The sequence below is a fragment of the Leopardus geoffroyi genome, chromosome E3 (genome assembly GCF_018350155.1).
Source record: "Leopardus geoffroyi isolate Oge1 chromosome E3, O.geoffroyi_Oge1_pat1.0, whole genome shotgun sequence".
Classification (NCBI taxonomy): Eukaryota; Metazoa; Chordata; class Mammalia; order Carnivora; family Felidae; genus Leopardus; species Leopardus geoffroyi.
In genome coordinates, this window is record NC_059340.1 from 40579290 (window position 1) to 40596694 (window position 17405).

Here is a 17405-nt window from a genome sequence, read left to right on the forward strand (position 1 = left end):
TGCTAAAATAAGAAAGTACGTAGCTCCCAAGAAGCACATATCCTGACAAGCTTCCGTTTTCCTAACGGAAAGTCGATCGCCACTCAGAGCCACACTCTGGGACAAGAACCAATGATGTGATGTGAGGCTCCTCCAGGGGCCCTTCTCCATCAGAGCCACACTCTTCTGGGCAAACGAAAGCAAACCTCCCCTCATCACCTGACGGCTGTGAGTCTAACCACACACCGAAGCCAGAGCGCCGCGGCACCTGACGCACAGCTGGCCATTTACAGGTAACCAAGGGCTTTCACTCGGCCCGTCACACGTGAGCAGCCACCGCTGTGCCTGGTTTCTCAGGGGAGTGGGCGCCTCTCTCTGGCAGATTCAAGAAGCCAAACAAGCAGACGAAAGGTCAGAGGGCCAAGTTGGCAAGGCCCTGAGCTCCGCCAGGGCTTCTGAAGCCACAAACCATTGACGGCATCCCAGGGGCTGAGCTGACTTACACACCTGTAACCAGGAGCGGAAAAGCTATTTGGTTTACACAACAAATAAAGCAAATTAACGTTTTCCTAATTAACTGACGACTCTCACACCAACGTAAATGTACGTGACCCAAGGTTTAATTTCTGAAACGTGCCAAATTACCGCACACTTACAAGTTTACTTAAACCCAATCTACCAAAAACAAAAATTTGGTAAGGCCAGGATGATTTCAGAGGCCGGCCTCCTCAGATGAGGACAAGACAGAACTCCGCTGAATCGTACACATTTGGCACACGTCTCCAAAGTGGGTTCTTTCTCCGTTGGTTTCTGAAATCTTTCCTTCTTAAGATGATCAGGGTCGTCTAACAAATTGCACTTACCTTTTCCCAAGGAACTAAACATAAGGCTTTTTTTCCTGAAAAACTCATTGGAACTTTGTTCCGTTTGCTACCTGTAAAAGTGCTGCAGACTCGGCCTCGAAGGAAAAGGACGTTACGAGCAGCTCTCTTACAGAGAAAAGCGGTACATGACGGAGAATGAACGCAGCAGCAGCAGCACCACGGCGCGGCTCTCCTCCCGTTTCTAGAAGGGACCCTAGCGAAGCTGCACTACTGTCCATTGGGTCAGAACGCGGGGCCAACACCGCAGACGGTAGGTACGTCCCAGGCCGCAGATGTTCTCACTACCTCCTGCCCCAGGGGACAGCCTTTCGTGGCGCCCGGTGGCAAGTCTAAGGGCTGCATCCCCGTGTCCTCAGCACTTTTGAGCCTAGACTACAGGAGGCAGGGAGCGATGGGCCCAAGTCAGACTCTGTGATGGTCACTTTTGGCTTCTTATCAAATGAGTTTCAAAAGCCCACTCCTTTGTTGTACGTCCACCAGCTCGTGTCCAGGAAAAGAGACGCGGTAGGTATTTCGCCTTTCCTCTCCCTACTATTGTCTGCGGTTTAAAGAGCCCACCGTGTAGGTCACCGAGGCTGCTCTACCAGGAAAACCCCCCCAGACTCAGGAACCCATTGTACTTGCCCAGAACGCATACTCACTGCCTCTTCCCGGAGTTTCAGCACGGAGAGCAACAGCCTCTTGGGAGGAGAAAGGGGGCACGTCCCCTGCCCAGTGCCACCTGAAGTGAGCGGCAGCGCGCGCGGGGACGCGGGGCGGGGGTCCCTGTGAGCCACCTCCCCCCCCCCCCCCCCCCCCGGGGTCCGGGGCACACCCTGGAGGAGCTGGGGTCCCGTACCTTTTCCTCGCGGCCCCGAGCCGCCGGCGCCGCCGCTCCCCCCGGCGCACGACGAGTCCTTCCTGAGCCTCTTGCTCTGCGGCCTGACGCTGGACCGGAGGAAGTGGTGCTGGTCCTGCGGGCAGGCGGGCGGCGGGGACGGGGCCTGCGGGCCGCCCGCGGGCGCAGGGGGGCCGTCGCCGCCGTCCCGGGGGGTCCTGGCGTCCCTCTTTGTGCCGCCGCTCTCCTCGGCCGCGTCCCCGCCGCCGGGCCCCTCGCCCTCCAGCGAGTCCTCCTCGGCCGACCGCTTGCCCAGCCGCTTGAGCCCGTCCTCCCCGCCGCCGCCGCCGCCGTCTCCCAACTTCACTGTCATCCTGGCGGGGCAGGGGAGGGGACCCCGGTGAGGCGCGCGCCCGGCAGCCTGCCCGAGAAGTTTAGCGCACCGATGCCCTCTCAACATGGCCGCCGTTGTTTGTTCCCGATCCCCTCCCGGCCGCCCGCCGCCGCCGCCGCCGCCGCCGCCGCCGCCGCCGGGCCCGGCCCGGCCCCCGGCCCCCGGCCCCCGACGCCGACCCCGGCGAACGGCGGCCGGCAGGCGCGGAGGCAGCGGGGCTGGCGGTCCGGGGGGCCGCGGCCGGACCGCCCTGCCCGCGCGGCGCCCCGGCCGGCGGGGTCGTGGGGTGGGGGTGGGGAGGGCCGGGGACGGCGGGCCCCGGAGGAGGTCCCGGGGTCCCCGGGCCGAGCCCCGAGCCACCTACCCCGTGGGGCCGCGACTCATGGCCTGCGCGGCGGGCGGCTCGCGCGCCGGCGTCTCCCAGAGCCGCCCCAGCCTCGGCGCCCGCGCCCCCGACCCCACCCCTCCCCGCCCCCAAAACGCGCGGGGCTCCGGGCCCGCGCACCTGCCCCACACGCCGCTCCCCAAAGTTGGCCCCGGAGCGGGGGCGAGGGGCCCGGATCCACCCCGCCAGGGGAGAGGCGCGGGCTCGCCTGCGTGCACAGGGGACTCCATGGTGGCCCGCGGCTGCCGGTCCGCCTGCTTATTTTAAAACACACGTAAAGAATAATAAGCTCGGGGTTTCTGGGAATCTTGCTTCCTAGGGTGGGAGGTGTGTGCTGCTGCCGAGATTTACGAATTAAAAATGCTTCTACAACAAAGGAACCTGGGGCACGGAACAGGTTGGAGCCACCGGTGAACGTGACATCCGCAGACACGTCCAGGTCCAAATGCAAGAATGGGCAGAAGACCGGGTCGTGTAAAAATTCTCGACAACCGTTGGTAAAACCCTTGCATTAACTTTGTTACCCGCGGCAGTGTGAAATGTCAACCACAGAACTGAGGACCCTAAAAATGTGCGCAAGCCCAGAGAAGCAGATCCGCTCAAAAACTGAGTCAGGATCAGGTAGCATCACATTATAAGCCCCCGAAAGGGTCAGTAATGTGTACCCGTGATAAAGCAAGAAAGATGAAAATTAGATTCCTCAACAGGGGATGATACTATGTCCAAACTGTTTGACATCCTCAACAAAGCTGCTGAGAATGGAAACGCTCCGTTCAAAAGGGAAAAGACAGCAAGGCATCCAGGCTAGGGGTGAAACACAGGAATAGGGGCAATGGTCTCTCACTGAAACACTTAGAGAAGAGTAAAAATCCGAGCAAAAAATCATAGTAACACCTCCCACTGCTCCAATGTATTGTCAGAAAATGATCTGGGCCAGTTTTCATCTGCTGGAATTGGTCTTACAAATTATTCGAATTTAAGGAATGACAATTAAGAAAACAAATACAAAAAAAAAAAAAAAAAAAAACCTCTGCCAAAGAATAAAACCATACAGGGCAAACACCCAAACTTTTTAGAGGACTTCACTGCACAGCACTTAAGGCGACCTATTTCTCAACCTATCGTTCCTACCTAAGAAACCTGGGAACACCCCAAAGGGCCTTTCTCTGGGTTATAATGCGGAGAAACCTACTCCCAGGGACCTTTTATCCCCAAAACTACCCACAGTCAAGCCAGGCAGGACCCACGCAGGGCATACACCGGCCACAACACAACAGACTTTCCTGTGTGCCCGGCTGAACACAGGGAAGACCTGAACGCAGAAGGACACGGCTTCTCAGAACCAAAAGGATATTGACACATTTCAGAGTTTTCCCCTACAGGAAAAGGAAACCACGGGGATGGAATCCTTTGACCGAAAACCTCCAACGCTACTTCCTGACCGTTCGCAGAGGTGGAATCACCTCAAGCGAAAAATCCCGACTCGACACCGTTTTGTCAGGCTTCGGGAAGGAAAAAGCAAAACCCTCCCTCCCGGGCCGACTTCTGGCTGCACACAAAGAGCGCTGTCACCGCGCCACTCCTCGGTCCGGACTCCGCCGGGCCACCCCGACGGAGTACCGCGTGCGTAAGCACCGACGCGAGGGCACAGGCCGCTTCTCCCGCAGCCCCGCTCCACCTGGGGCCCGGGCCTCGCCATGACAGGCGGTCGGGGCGGCCCACCCCTCCCGAACCCCGGCCCCCGGTCACCTTCTTCATCAACACCTCGCAGCGGCCTGGCTTCGCGGGCTCCCCGGGGGCCTCCCGGGCGCCCGCAGAACCGGCCGGGCCGGGCAGCCCCGGCCCCCGAGAGCCCGCTGCACAGAAGCCGCGACGTCGATGTGGTCCTCCCGCCTCGGAAGCAGTTGCCCGGGGGCCCTCGCCCCGGCACGTCTCCTCCGCGGCAGGCGAGCGGCTGACGAGGCTGCGGGCGCGGGTGCTGCCGCCTCTCAGCTCCCGGAGGCCCGGCCCGCCGCGCTCAGCAGCAGTTCCGGCTACGGCAGCCGGCAGAGACCGCGGGCACTGCGCGCGGGGCGGGGCGGGGCGGACGACGCGCGGGGCGGGGCAGGGCGGGGCGACGCGCGCGGGGACGAGCACGCCCGAGTTTCCAGCGGGCGCGCCCCCCTAGGGGCGCTGCCATTGGCCAGCAGCGGGCGCGCGCGCTTGCCCGTACAGACGCTGGGAGGGGGCGCGGGGCGGGCCTGCGACGCTGGTAGTGTTGTGACGCCGGCCTCGCGGCCGTGCGGGCCAATGCGTCTCTCCGGATTGGCGGATAGACAGCCAATAGGGACAGCGCCCTGGCTGTGATTGGCCGGAGCCGTGTTGACGGGTGCGTGAGAAGTAAACGCCGCCTCAGCTCAGAGTCTTGAATCCGGCGCGAACCGGGTTTTTGACGACAAAGTATACAAATGCAACTGAGTGAGATAAATACGCCCTTTATTAGATCGAGTGTGTGCTTTTGAAGTTTCTTAGTGCAGTGGATGGCGCTGGACACGTGGGTCATATTTTTTCGTCATGGCGATAAAGGAGTGTGTTCTAAATTCTCGCGTTTATTACGGAAGAGAGGATAAGCGGGGTGGTGTCCTAGGATACAAACCTGGAAGGAGCAGCGTATGAGTCATAGAGCTCTAATGCACAATAAGACGGATGCAGACGATAATATTGTAGTTACGTCATATGACCGATGTCGCTACAGCCGCCACATAACATGAATGCATCAAAGTAACACGCAGTACACCTTAAACCTACAGTGTCTCATGTCAGGGTTTTTTTCCCCCAATAAATGTTTTTGTTTCTGAAAATGAGGTCTTTAAAAACGGCATATTCCTTGTACCTATGTGATCCAGCACCTATCCTGTCGGATCCAGTAGTATCTGCATTTTCCTTTTATCTTTTTCACTTAATGTGGACTTCTTTGCTGTAGCAACATTTTTTTCCCTTTAACGACATGACTTTGCTGTGTTGTTCAAAGTTAATTTCCAAGTTTAAGCACGCCTGACCGAAAAGGCACGTTCTAGTGCCTTTGGGAATGCAATCTGCCGCCACGAGTCACATTGGTTTCTAATGGGATGAAGCCATAGGTACCCTTGGCTACCATTTTCTCGCCAAAGGAGACCATACGGCCCCCAAAGCGTTGCATGCACATCAAGTACTACGTCGAATCAATCGGCTTTGCTCAGAAATCCTCTTTAACCACACCCTCCTCCTTGAGATGAGACAAAGTAGAGCCCAGCAAACGGTGTGCGGTCCCAAAGACCGAAGAAGATGAACCGAAGAGAATCTTAAGGAAGATGGCGTTCCATTTCTCCTCCACACTGTCAGCTGACCAACCCGTTTATTAAGGTGTAACTGCAGGAGCCGGTCCCAACAGGCTTTGCATCCTCATCACACCTATAAAAATGTCACCCGCTTCCCTTCTCTGCGCAGCACAGGCAAATGCTGGCCTCCTAGCTCCCCTTTCTGAGCTGGCGTTGTTGGTTGTAAACTGCGACGGGGACAAAATGCCCCGCAGGACCGCGGAGCTGGCCGCCGGCGGGGACCCGCCAGGGACTCTTGCCCTTGGCGCCTCACGAACACTCTCGACCGTATTCGGCTCTTTCCGGCCTCTCGAGGCGCTTCGGGTGGCCTCGGCTTCCGCCGCTCTCACGTTCGGCAGTTTCCGCGTTCCGCGCGCAGCCGTTGTCCGGGCAACGCGCTGCGGCTCGGCGGAGGTGAGTGGGGTCGAAGGGCGAGGGCTGCGAGCCGCCGGGTAGGGGCTCCGTGGCGGTCTGGGGCGGGGGAGCGGAGCGATGACGAGCCGGGCCAGACCCCGGTCCCGCGGACCCCCGGGCCATTTTCCTCCGGAAACCGGGCCTCGGCCGAGCGGGTCGGGGTCGGCGGGAGCTGGGCGCGGCGTCCGAGGTCAGCACGCGATGATGGCCACAGCGGGCTCAGTCCGGGCTCCACCGAGGGCCGCGGGGCGGGACGAGCCCCCGGCGGGGCCCGGGAGGGGAGGCGGGCGGCGCCGGCAGGGCTCCCGGGACCCCCGCGGGACGGGGTGGGGGTTAGAAAACCGCCCCTATGCGCGGCCGGTCGGCCTTCGCGTGCAAGGCCTGCGGCTGTGACCCTGAACCGTCTGCGGTGAGGGGGCGCCAACTGGATGGCCGCGAGTGCCCGCGCCCCTGCATTCTGCCGCCGCCCCCCAGAGCCTCCCCCCGCCCCCCCCCCCTCGCTGCTCAGTCCGCCTGCGCACCCCGAACCCCCAGCTGAGCCGGGCGCCCCGAGGCGGTGGTCCGCGGCAGGGACTGGCGTCGGACAGGAGCAAATCGCTTAGAACTAACGGAATTTGCTTCTTTTCCTCAAAGTTTGTACATTTGCCACTTTGTTGTTGTTCTAGAGGCCCCGAGTTTAAGGAAAGGAAGTGCGCTTGTTTGCGAACTGATGCCACTGATCGGTGTCCTTAGGTAAGGATAACATTGTTAGTCACCTCTTCTTGTGTTTACTCTGGTAGCTTTTGTTTATGATTACGCAGATAATACTTCTTCGTGGTGGAAAAACGTTGAAACGCAGGTACAAGGAATGGTGAGCAATCCATCACACTGGGTAAAAACGGACTCACCCACCTTGGCCGCTGGTTGCAATAAAGCAGCAAGAGCGTCTTCCCTTGCTAATCAATATCTTCATCGCCTGGAGGGGGTGCTGTTCTCAGGGCTGGGGGTGCAGCCAGGGACTCCCACCTGCAGCAGGTAGAGAGGTCAGTCAAGCACACGTTTGCAATAAAGTCTGAAGGACTTTGCAAATGAAGGACCGGCCTGTGTGGGGACGCTGGAGAGAAGCCTAGAACAACCTGGTAGCGAAGTCAGAGAGGGATGGGGCTTCTGAATATCCAAAGGTGGAGTGTGGGGGAGGGAGTCTCCCAGGAAGTCCCAGGCAGGAAAAAGTAGTTCAAAAACCTGAGAGTGGGCCGCCTGGGTGGCTTAAGCCGACTTGGGCTCAGGTCATGATCTCACGGTTCCGGGGTTCGAGCCCCGCATCAGGCTCTGTGCTGACAGCTCAGAGCCTGGGGCCTGCTCGGGATTCTGTGTCTCCCTCTCTGTCTGCCCCTACCCCGCTCCTGCTGTCTCTCTCTCTGGGTCAAAAATAAATAAAACGTTAAAAAAATAAAACCTGTGAGCACCCATGCTTATTCCACAGCGATGTTTGAGACAAAAAATCCAGGGGAAACCAGGTTTTACCTCAAGTGCTGTCGTAACTCTTCCTTCAGTCTAACAAAATTAACGTGACTTATTTTTCAGAGCAATATTTTCACCAAGTAAACTTGCTAAACACGGGTACAAATTTGTCACAGCCCCAAATTTCCACCCTTGGTTGGCTGCGACACATGAAGACTCAAAAGCTTTCCTTTGCTTTAATGCAAACGTTTCCTTTCGTTTAAACGCCCAGATTTTTATGCGGTTTTTTTTCCGTTGTACTGACTTCATTTGAAAGTGCATAAGGATAGTCGGAGCCCCGTCCAGAGTGGATGTCCCCTTTGTGATGGGGGGAGAGGTCTCTGGATCCTGCCCCTTCCCCTGACTCCGGCCCCCCATGCCTCCCGCCCGTGCCTCCCTGCTCCACCAGCAGCCCCCAGCATGTGTTCCTTACTCCATGGCAGTGAGAACACCACCTCAGAAAGTGTGCGTGTGTTTCGGACTCAGTGTATACTCAGAAGAAAAAGGGGAACGTTTGATATGTGACTGTTCATTTGTACCTTCGTGCATTTACCTTTTTCCTGAAATGGGTTTCCTTCTCTAAATCCAAGCTGAGACTTCGAGGCTTCCTCTGATACAATTATTGTTGCTGCTAAAGCAAATGGCATAGTCCCTTCTCCACTCCGATGGTAGAACGTCGCAGCAATTCATTTTTTTTTTTAACACCATTTTTTTTGTCGTGGCTAACTATACGTAACATAAAATCTACCCTTTTAATTATTTGCGTGTATACAACCGGTGACATTAAGCACATTGACGTGTGGTATAACCATCCCCACCAACCCTCTTCAGTATTCTTGATCTTCCCAAACAGAAATCCTCTCTCCGTTAAACACTAGCTCCCCATCCCCCAGCGCTACAGGCCCTGGTGCCCACCCTTTCACTTTCTGTCTCTTTGAATGTGACTGTGCTAGGTCCCTCCCAGAGGTAGAAACACACTGCATTCGATCTTCTGTGATTGGCTTATTTCGCTGAGCGGAACGTAACGTCTCCTACGTTCATCGATATTGTGACATGTCAGAATCTCAAGGCTGGTTCGTTCTGTGTTCTGTATGTGCACCATATTGTGTGTCTCCCTTCATCTGCCAAGAGACCGTGGTTGTTCTGTCTTTCTGACTACTGTGAATAGTGCTGCTGTGAACGTGCGTGTACAAGGATGTACCCGACCCCCTGCTTTCAGTCTTCCGGGTGTATACCCAAAGGTGGAGCTGCTGAACCACATGGTCCTTCTGTGTTTGAGTTTTCAGGAACCACCATACCGTCTTCCACAGCGTCTGCACCAGTTCGCACTCCCACCGGCAGTGCACGAGGGTTCCGATTTCCCCACGTCTTTGCCAAGAGTTCTTTTCTATCTTTCTGGTAACAGCCATTTTTTTAAAAATGTAATTTATTGCTGCGTTAGCTAACATACAGTGTATACGGGGTGCTCTTGGTTTTGGGGGTAGATTCCCGTGATTCATCGCTTACGTACAACACTCAGCGCTCATCCCAACAAGTGCCCTCCTCGCTGTCTGTCACCCATGTTCCCCTTCCCCCCGCTCCCCCATCAACACTCAGCTTGTTCTCTGTATTTAAGAGTCTCTTATGGTTCGTCTCCCTCTCTGTTTGAAACTTTTTTCCCCTTCCCTTCCCCCATGATCTTAAGTTTCTCAAGTTCCACATATGAGGGAGAGCCTGTGATATCTTTGACTGACTTATTTCACTCAGCTTAATACCCTCCATTCCATCCACATTGTTGCAAATGGCAGGATTTCATTCCTTCTCATTGCCAAGCAGTACGTCGTCTATGTAAACCACATCTTTATCTGATAACGGCCATTCTAACGGGCATGACGTTGAATACTTTTAAATGATAGCACACGAACCTGCAAATATTGTCTTATCTGCCAGTTAGCTGCCCCGAACTGACTCGAGGCTGTGACAAGTGGGCATCGGGACTGGCCAGTCACGCACCGTCCCACCCTCCTGCGCGGGGCAGTATGCAAATCTTTTCCGGGAAAGAAAGACGTTAAGTCCGGAGAACGAATCAAGTTCACCGTCCCTACTCTTGCTGTGGCTTCATTTTCTCGATTCTCTAACCAAGGAACCCTCTTGCCTTCTACTATCTGAGAATCTGATGTTGAAGACAGCCGTGGTCTTCAGGCTTTATAGCAAATCGAATACTAGGTTTTTCTATAGATTTCCGTGAAGCAGTTTCACTTCTATTTGGCTGGAGATTTTTGCTCAAAGGGCAGCTATGGAAATACAAATTGTCCTCCTTATGATTGGAATAAGGATGTCGTCTAGCCTGCTGGGCTTTACTTTATTGTTTTGATGGCAGTGTTTTATTCTTTCCGTCGTGCCTGGATCATTCCGGGTCCAATTTCTTGCTTCCTTGTACGCTTTCCCCCTGTTAGAGCTCTCTTCCACATAAAGTTGCCTGCATGGTCTTAAGGGGCCTTTGTCAGTTGCATCATGTTCCGGTGTTGGCTTCATGATGCTTGTCCTTCCCGGTTCCTTGTATGGTCACTGTCTTTGTTTTGTTCAAAACCAACAGGACTTGGCCATCTTTCCCACGCAGGTTTGAGCCCTGACTTGGTCTGAGTGTCATCATGGCCCTCTATTTTGACCACCGAGTGGAAGCCCCGGACTCCGTTGGGTCTCCTTCCCACATCCACTGGCACCCTGTGCATCCGTTCCTGGCAGTTGCCTCCGTCAGCCCGACCTCAGGAGGCAGCGTGGATGTATACCTGGAACAAGTGAGTAGTAAGAAGCCACAGTGCTGACTCCCAGAGCTCTGGCTCTTGTCTCCTCTTCGTTCTCACGTATATGTGTGCACATGGGTGTGGTGGGGTGTGTGTGTGTGTGTGTGTGTGTGTGTGTGTGTGTATCACGTTTTCCTGGGATTCAAACTCCCAATATTATAAAAGCCCTTCAGTGTGGACAGTTCTCTCAGCCCCGGCACTTAGGTTGGGGACATGGTTAGGAGTGTCTAGCAGATTCCACAGTCAGCCTGTGGCCTCTGACCAGAGCCAACCCCTCCGTGCATCTGTGCGTCCCGGTCCAGTCTCCTGTTGGCCACGTTGGCCACTGGAAGCTCTGCTGGTGTCCTGTGGCCGCCATAACGAATCCCCGTGAGCTGAGTGGCTTAAAACATATCTGTCCTCTCACAGTCTGGAGGCCACAGTCTGAAATGAGGGCTCCTCAGGGCCACGCTGTCCCCGAAGACTCTGGGAGAGGACCATGCCAGCCCTCATCCTGGCTTCTGGCGGCCACCTCTCTTTGTACCCACATCGCTCCACTGCCATCATGTGTGTCTGTGTCTCTTTCCCCTTCTTGTAAGGACACCAGCCATTGGCTTCGGGCTCATTCTAATGACCTTTTCTTAACCTGATCATGTGCAGAGGCTCTATTTCCAAATAAGGTCGTGGCACAGGTACTGGGTCAGGACTTCAGCACATCTCTTTCCGGGATGGCTCTTTGAGAGCTTTGTAGAAGCCCCCCCACCCCCATGGGGCGCCTGGGTGGCGCAGTCGGTTAAGCGTCCGACTTCAGCCAGGTCACGATCTCGCGGTCCGTGAGTTCGAGCCCCGCGTCGGGCTCTGGGCTGATGGCTCAGAGCCTGGAGCCTGTTTCCGATTCTGTGTCTCCCTCTCTCTCTGCCCCTCCCCCCGTTCATGCTCTGTCTCTCTCTGTCCCAAAAATAAATAAACGTTGAAAATTTAAAAAAAAAAAAAAAAAAAAAAAAAAGAAGCCCCCCCACCCCCTGCTCCCCACCACTCTCCGTGCACGACACCCCTCATGTGTCACAAAGACAATCACGTTTCCCTTCCCGCTGCAACCCTCTGCAGTCCCACCGCACCTTCACTGGAGCGGCGAAGGTCATCAGTGATGTCTGCATGCTTCTGGGCCCTATCTGAGGTCCCCCGCTCCTGGAAAACAGCCTGGAGGTGAGAGGGGCCGCAAATAGCTTTGGCATTGCAGACCCTGGAAAGGCTCCTGGGGTCACCCAAGAGCCTGCACTCAGGGGTGCCTGGGTGGCTCAGTCGGTTGAGCGTCCGACTTCAGCTCAGGTCACGATCTCACCGTCCATGAGTTCAAGCCCCGTGTCAGGGTTGGTGACACTCCCCCGCTTGCACTCTGTCTCTGTCTCTCTCAAAGTAATAAATAAACATTAAAAAACTTAAAAAAAAAAGAGCCCGCACTTATAGAACCTTGGGGTCAACGCACTTGACCTCCGGGCCTAGTGCTTATTTTTGTAAATAAAGTTTTATTGGAACCCATTGAAATGCTAGCTAGCAACCAAGCCGTTGGGAGTATGAGGTATGAGATCATACGCCTTGATAACCTGGTCAGCGTGGTCAGTTGAGTCTTAATTCTATGCCCTCATAGCCAAGGGTCAGATTGGTGTTTCTATGAAAATTAAGTAGAACGTTTCCTTAATAAACAGCTCTTTATATCCTCTAGCTGATACCGATTTCATTGATCAGCCAGAAGTTCCAGAGTAGCTGTCTCCCTTCACCACGTGGGATTTACCTCTTGTCCGTTGTAGGGTGACCATGCGCCCGATACGCATATCGAGAGGTCGTTCCGGGTCACTTCCTTGTGCTGGCATCCGACGCGAATGATCCTGGCTGTTGGCTGGGAGACCGGAGAAGTGACAGTGTTTAATAAGCAGGACAAGGAGCAGCATGCGGTCCCCCCGACCCACACCAGCGACATCACCGTCCTCAAGTGGAGCCCCAACGGGAACTGCCTCGTGTCGGGGGACAGGGTAAGCAGACGTGGTTGTCACTGATTTCAGATCGCTGCATCCCCGTCGGTGCTGTTAGAGTGCAAGTGGGGAAGAGTGTTAAAGGTCAGAATTTGAGACATAGTGGTTGCTGAATTCCCTTGACCTTGTTGGATGTCACGGCAGAAGCTGTTTTATACTGAAAGTAAGGTTTGAAAATTTCGTCCTACCATCATACTCTGGCAGAGGTGTGTCTGTAATTTTTTAAGTGAACTTTTCTAGGAAACTATGTTCATCAAGGTGAGGTGACTGTTACAGGTACTGTCACTTTTATGCTCCCCCCACCCCCCACCCCCGAATCAGCAGGTTCCCTGAGCACACTCCTTCGTTGCCTGGGAGGCCCTGGTCCTAATTATCTAGCTCAGGGCTTCCTCATGGAGCTCACTTTGCCCCCGGGGGACAGTTGGCAGAATGTTTCTGCTGTCAGAGTGGCTGGAGGGGGCCGTCTACTGGCATCTAGTGGGTGAAGATCCGAGGAACTTCCCACAACACAGAGTTATCAGCCGAAAGTGCTAAGTAAGTGTTCCCAGGCTGAGAGTCAGCATCTATACCTAATTCGATTCACAGACGGGTGGCAGAAACTTGACACTGCGGTCATTCATTTCCCTTGGGCAAGGTAATACGTTTACGTGTGTCAAAGTCCACAGACTATGAAAAGGTCTCTACCGTGACAGGACTCTCCAACCCCATGCACTCCGCTCCCCTCCACCCCGCCCTCCAGCGCCTACAGCTTCCCGAAGCTTCTCCCGTTTCTTCCGATTCACAGCAGCACATACCGATGCATTCTGTCCCGTTGCCACTTCTGAAAAATTTCAAGCTATTAAAGGAGTTGAAAGACTAGCCCGAGGAGCACCGTGTACCCTTCGCGTAAATTCTCTGGTTGTTACATTTTGACACGTCTGCTTTCTCTATCTTTTCCCCTGAATACTTGAGAATTTGTTGCAGAGATCACACTTCACCCCAGGTCCTCTGACGTTGATGTCTTGAGGACAGGGACTTGTACACAGCTGCCACGTGTGTGGCACTCGCGCTGAGGAAGGCGAGCGCTGAGGCGGCGCCCTCTCGGGCTGTCCCGTCCTGTCCCGTCCACGGCGGGTGTTGTCCTAACCCAGAATGTGGCCAAGGACCACGTGCTGCGTTTGGCTGTCCCTTCTCTTTGGTTTCCCTGAATCACGAACGGTTCCCTGGTCTCATCTTTCCTTTCTTCTCTTGTTTTTGGTCTTTGGTGACATCACCAAACGGAGGAGTCCAGACAGGTTATTTTGTAGACTGTCCCTCAGTATAGACTTGTTGTGCTTGGCGGGGGGTGGCAGTTAGGTGACGGGTAGCAACGTGGGGAGCCTTGCAGGTTCCCGGAGCCAGTGCCAGCAGGGGTGGGGAACAGGGTTCCCCACCACCGAACACTAAGTAGTCCTCGTGCACGGGGTGCCCAGAATTCAACTCCGTTCTGACACCGTGCACCTAGAGACAGCGCCAGGTCCCACGGGTCACGGCCTCCGTCCCGCACCCCCACCCCCACCCGTGCTCCCGCCACAGGCCACAGAGTGGAGGGTCCTCCTCGGGCTCTTGCAGCCGGTTAGAGCGGCTCCCAGAGGCCAGGGAACCACGTACTCGCGCTTCGCGGTGTGTGGAAGGATGCGATAAAGGACACGAGGCAGCAGCCAGATGAAGAGACGCACAGGGCACGTCCGGGGAGGGCGCAGAGCTCCCGAGTCCTCGAGTCCTCGCCGGGTGCCACTCCCCGCACCCCTCCCTGCCCGGAGGCCTGCGGTCGCAGTCCTGGGCGGTTATGGAGGCCTCGCTGGAGCCCTCTGACCAGTGGCGGGTCCTCCCGGCAGCCACCCCGCCCCTGGGCAGAGACCCAAAGTCACCTTCGTTAACGTGAGCGGAGACCCATCTGTGGCCCTTCTCACGGGAGATTCCGTGAACCAGTGGTGAGGGAACGTTTGGTCCTCTGAATGAGCGAGGACATATTTGTTATCAGCCAGGGTGTCGTGGGTCCTAATGTGTCACGGGTCACGTGAAGTGATGGTATGTCCCGGCACTCCCGTGTCAACACACTGACTGCACTTTCGTCTCGTACGACATTAGACTCTCGATCGTGCGTGGGGCTGATTTCTTGTCTTCCGAGGTGACTTGTGTCTAGAGTGTATAAAACTGTGATGAATGTGGTCGCCACGAGGGAGACCGGGCAGCTCAGGTGTTGCCTCCGGTCTGGCACCTGGTTACCCAGAAACCCGAGGGGGCTTTGCTGAGAGACTTTGTGTGTAAGTTGCCTTTTAAGGCCGACACTACAGCTGATCCTGGAACCACCTGGGAGTTAGGGGCATCAAGCCTCTCCCAGTCAGAGATCTGCGTAGAACTTTGACTCCCCAGAAGCTTACCTGCTAACAGCCTTTGTTGACCCAAACCCTGGCCAGTAACATAACAGTTGAATAACAACGTCTTACGCGCCGGGTGTATCATATACTGCGTGCTTACCATAAAGTGGGCTGGAATAAAGAAAACTGCAAAAAACTCACACGGAAGAGAAGATACGTTTACGGCGCCATACCCTGAAAGTCCACCTATAAAGGACCCACGTCGAGACCCGAGTTGTTCGAGGGCCATCTGTAACTGGAAAGCACTTTCCCGTTTACGATGATATAGTGCTCTCGGGCCTGCGGGACGATCGGGGGCACGCTGAGAGAACAAAGGATGGGAAGAAGAGTGTGTGGCAGCCTCCTCGAGCGGGAGATGTGCCCTGACAGCTGCGTGGGCCTCCTTGCTGACGGATTCTATGGAAGTGGTGCCGTTTGGCAAAGCTCAGCATGCCTCCGCAGCCACAGAGGCCTCCTGGCCCGGGCCCGATGGCACCGTCTCCCCACCCGACCTCTCGCGCTCGTGAGTGCCCTAAGCTTGAGAGCTCGATGACTTAAAAATTGCACATGTAGTACGCCTGTCCCCAGGTGGTGGTTTCCTGGGAAAATGGCTGATGCCAGGACTGGGGCCGGGCCCTGAGCCCAGAGGATCTGGAGAGCCAGCAAGTAAGGGAAGTGCTCGCAGATCCCGCAGTCCGGGCTGGGTCGGAGGGACGCAGGAGCTAACGAAAGACCTCCCGGTGGCCGAAGCTGGAGCTCGAAAGTGAACCAAGTGGTGCTGGATTGTAACCCAAAGCGGAAAGTCACCGTCTGTGACATAAACAGGGGTATGAACCCGTGATGTAGTAATTAGTGAGTGGTGGAGAAGAGACAGATCTCTCGTCCTGAGGAACCCAAGCGATTATGTAGATGGTCCACACTCAAGCGGGTGACTTCGTTCCAAATAGTACGGGACGGAGAGAGGGGAGAAGCATAGACTTCACCGTGAACAAGGTCACCCAAGGGACCTCACCGGGCGGAGAGGGTCAGCAGTGGCATAGATGAGGCTCGTCAGTGGCACCGATCACCCGTGTGACGTGACGTGACGAGAAGGGCGCGCAGTCTCCGTGGCCTTCTCCCCGAACCTGCAACCCAGCCCAGTCGCGAGAAGAGCGTCAGACGGGTCCCGACGGAGGGACGCCCCACATCATCCCTGACCAGTCCTGTAAGCTGGGGGGGTCAGAGACACTGTCCCGGCCCAGAGGAGCCTAAGGGGACGTGACGCCCAAATGTCCTGTGGCTCCTGGTGTGGGGGGGGGGGGGGGGACCCAGGGAGAAATTGTGAATAAAGCACAACTCTAGTCAATACAGTACGTCAGTGTCGGCTTGTTAAATCTGGGAAACGCACTATACTAAGTAAGGTCTGCTCACGGGAGAAGTGAGGGGTGGAGAACAGGACTTCTCTGAATGATCTCTACCGCTTTTGGTAAATCTGAGTCTATTCAAAAATTGAGTTTCGAAAGCTGGCTGTGTGGCAGGTGTTATCTGGGGGAGTGAGGGTGGCAGAGGGCACACGGAAGGCTCCTGTTCCTCCCACGTTCACGGCGCACACATAACAGTGTTGTGACTTGTTGTAAAAGGAATCGGCCTTTATTCTCTCGCACCGTGTAACACTCCCACCGGTCACCGTAAGATTGTGTCTCCTTCACACGGTGTTGGGTTTTCCAGCTTGGCGTCCTGCTCTTGTGGAGGTTGGACCAAAGGGGTCGGGTACAAGGGCCTCCTCTGCTGAAGCACGACTACGGAAAACACCTAACCCACTGCATCTTCCGGCTCCCCCCTCCTGGCGAGTGAGTAAGAGCGCGGGGCTGGTGCGGGGCGGGCTGCGGGCACATCTGCAGTGACCACGCCTTCCTGTAAGGAACCTCTGGGAATCTGACTTCCTGTCGTGTCTGCCTTCCAAAGGGACCTCATTCAGCTGGCGAAGGCGGCTGTGAGTGGCGATGAGCGAGCCCTGGACATGTTTAACTGGAGGAAAAGCGGCTTTGGGAGTCTCCTGAAAATGGGCTCTCAAGAGGGACTGTCGTTCTTTGTCAGCCTGATGGATGGTGAGAATCTTAGGTGGGGATTCTAGGACATTGAAGCGTTTAGGGGCGTCTGGTAGGGACTGTGAACAAAGAGGTGATGTCTCTGCATAAAAAAGCAGTAGCCTGTGTGTGTGCCAGCCTTAGAGTGACGCGTCAGCGACTCTCGGCCATCACTGACCCAGCGTTCAGAGAAGGGCCTCACCTGGTCCTGATGGAGGCGGATGGGCCCGGCTTGTGTTTGGAGGGCTCTCAGGACAAGGCCCCGTTGGTACCTCCCCCCGCCCCAGCCGCTCCCGTGTGCAGCTCCGGGGGACGGTGCTGCCCTCTTGTTGTCCACTCTGTGTGGCCCGGAAGCGCCCTGACCTGAGCTCTGGGGAGGGAGTGTGACAGGGCAGGACGGGCGGGGGCACCATCTGTCTGGGTCCTGACTCCTTAGTGTGAGCAGGGACACAGGCACCCACAGCAGCAGATAAGTGCGGTAT

The 17405-nt window shown here is 56.0% G+C and overlaps 2 protein-coding genes across 9 annotated transcripts in view; one reads left to right on the forward strand and one right to left on the reverse strand.

Moving 5' to 3' along the window:
• The window catches only part of CRAMP1 (cramped chromatin regulator homolog 1), a 57917-nt gene extending 53405 nt beyond the window's left edge, over positions 1–4512 (reverse strand). The window contains exons 1-2 of one of the 2 annotated variants that reach the window (XM_045462050.1): positions 4209–4512; positions 1702–2054 (exon numbers count right to left, since the gene is read on the reverse strand). In XM_045462050.1, the coding sequence (XP_045318006.1) occupies positions 1702–2053 (352 nt within the window). In that variant the 5' untranslated portion in view covers position 2054; positions 4209–4512. Of the gene's footprint in view, positions 1–1701; positions 2055–2438; positions 2499–4208 lie in introns of those variants that run through there. The other variant, XM_045462049.1, reaches the window with a different exon arrangement.
• A 1060-nt stretch (positions 4513–5572) lies between these two features.
• Positions 5573–17405, forward strand: part of IFT140 (intraflagellar transport 140) — a 79174-nt gene continuing 67341 nt past the window's right edge. The window contains exons 1-8 of one of the 7 annotated variants that reach the window (XM_045462046.1): positions 5573–6208; positions 6874–6940; positions 8641–8847; positions 8974–9085; positions 10287–10464; positions 12258–12479; positions 16565–16686; positions 16802–16944. In XM_045462046.1, the coding sequence (XP_045318002.1) occupies positions 10318–10464; positions 12258–12479; positions 16565–16686; positions 16802–16944 (634 nt within the window). In that variant the 5' untranslated portion in view covers positions 5573–6208; positions 6874–6940; positions 8641–8847; positions 8974–9085; positions 10287–10317. Of the gene's footprint in view, positions 6399–6873; positions 6941–8640; positions 8848–8973; positions 9086–10286; positions 10465–12257; positions 12480–16564; positions 16687–16801; positions 16945–17405 lie in introns of all 7 variants that reach the window. The other 6 variants (XM_045462043.1, XM_045462044.1, XM_045462045.1 and 3 more) reach the window with 6 other exon arrangements.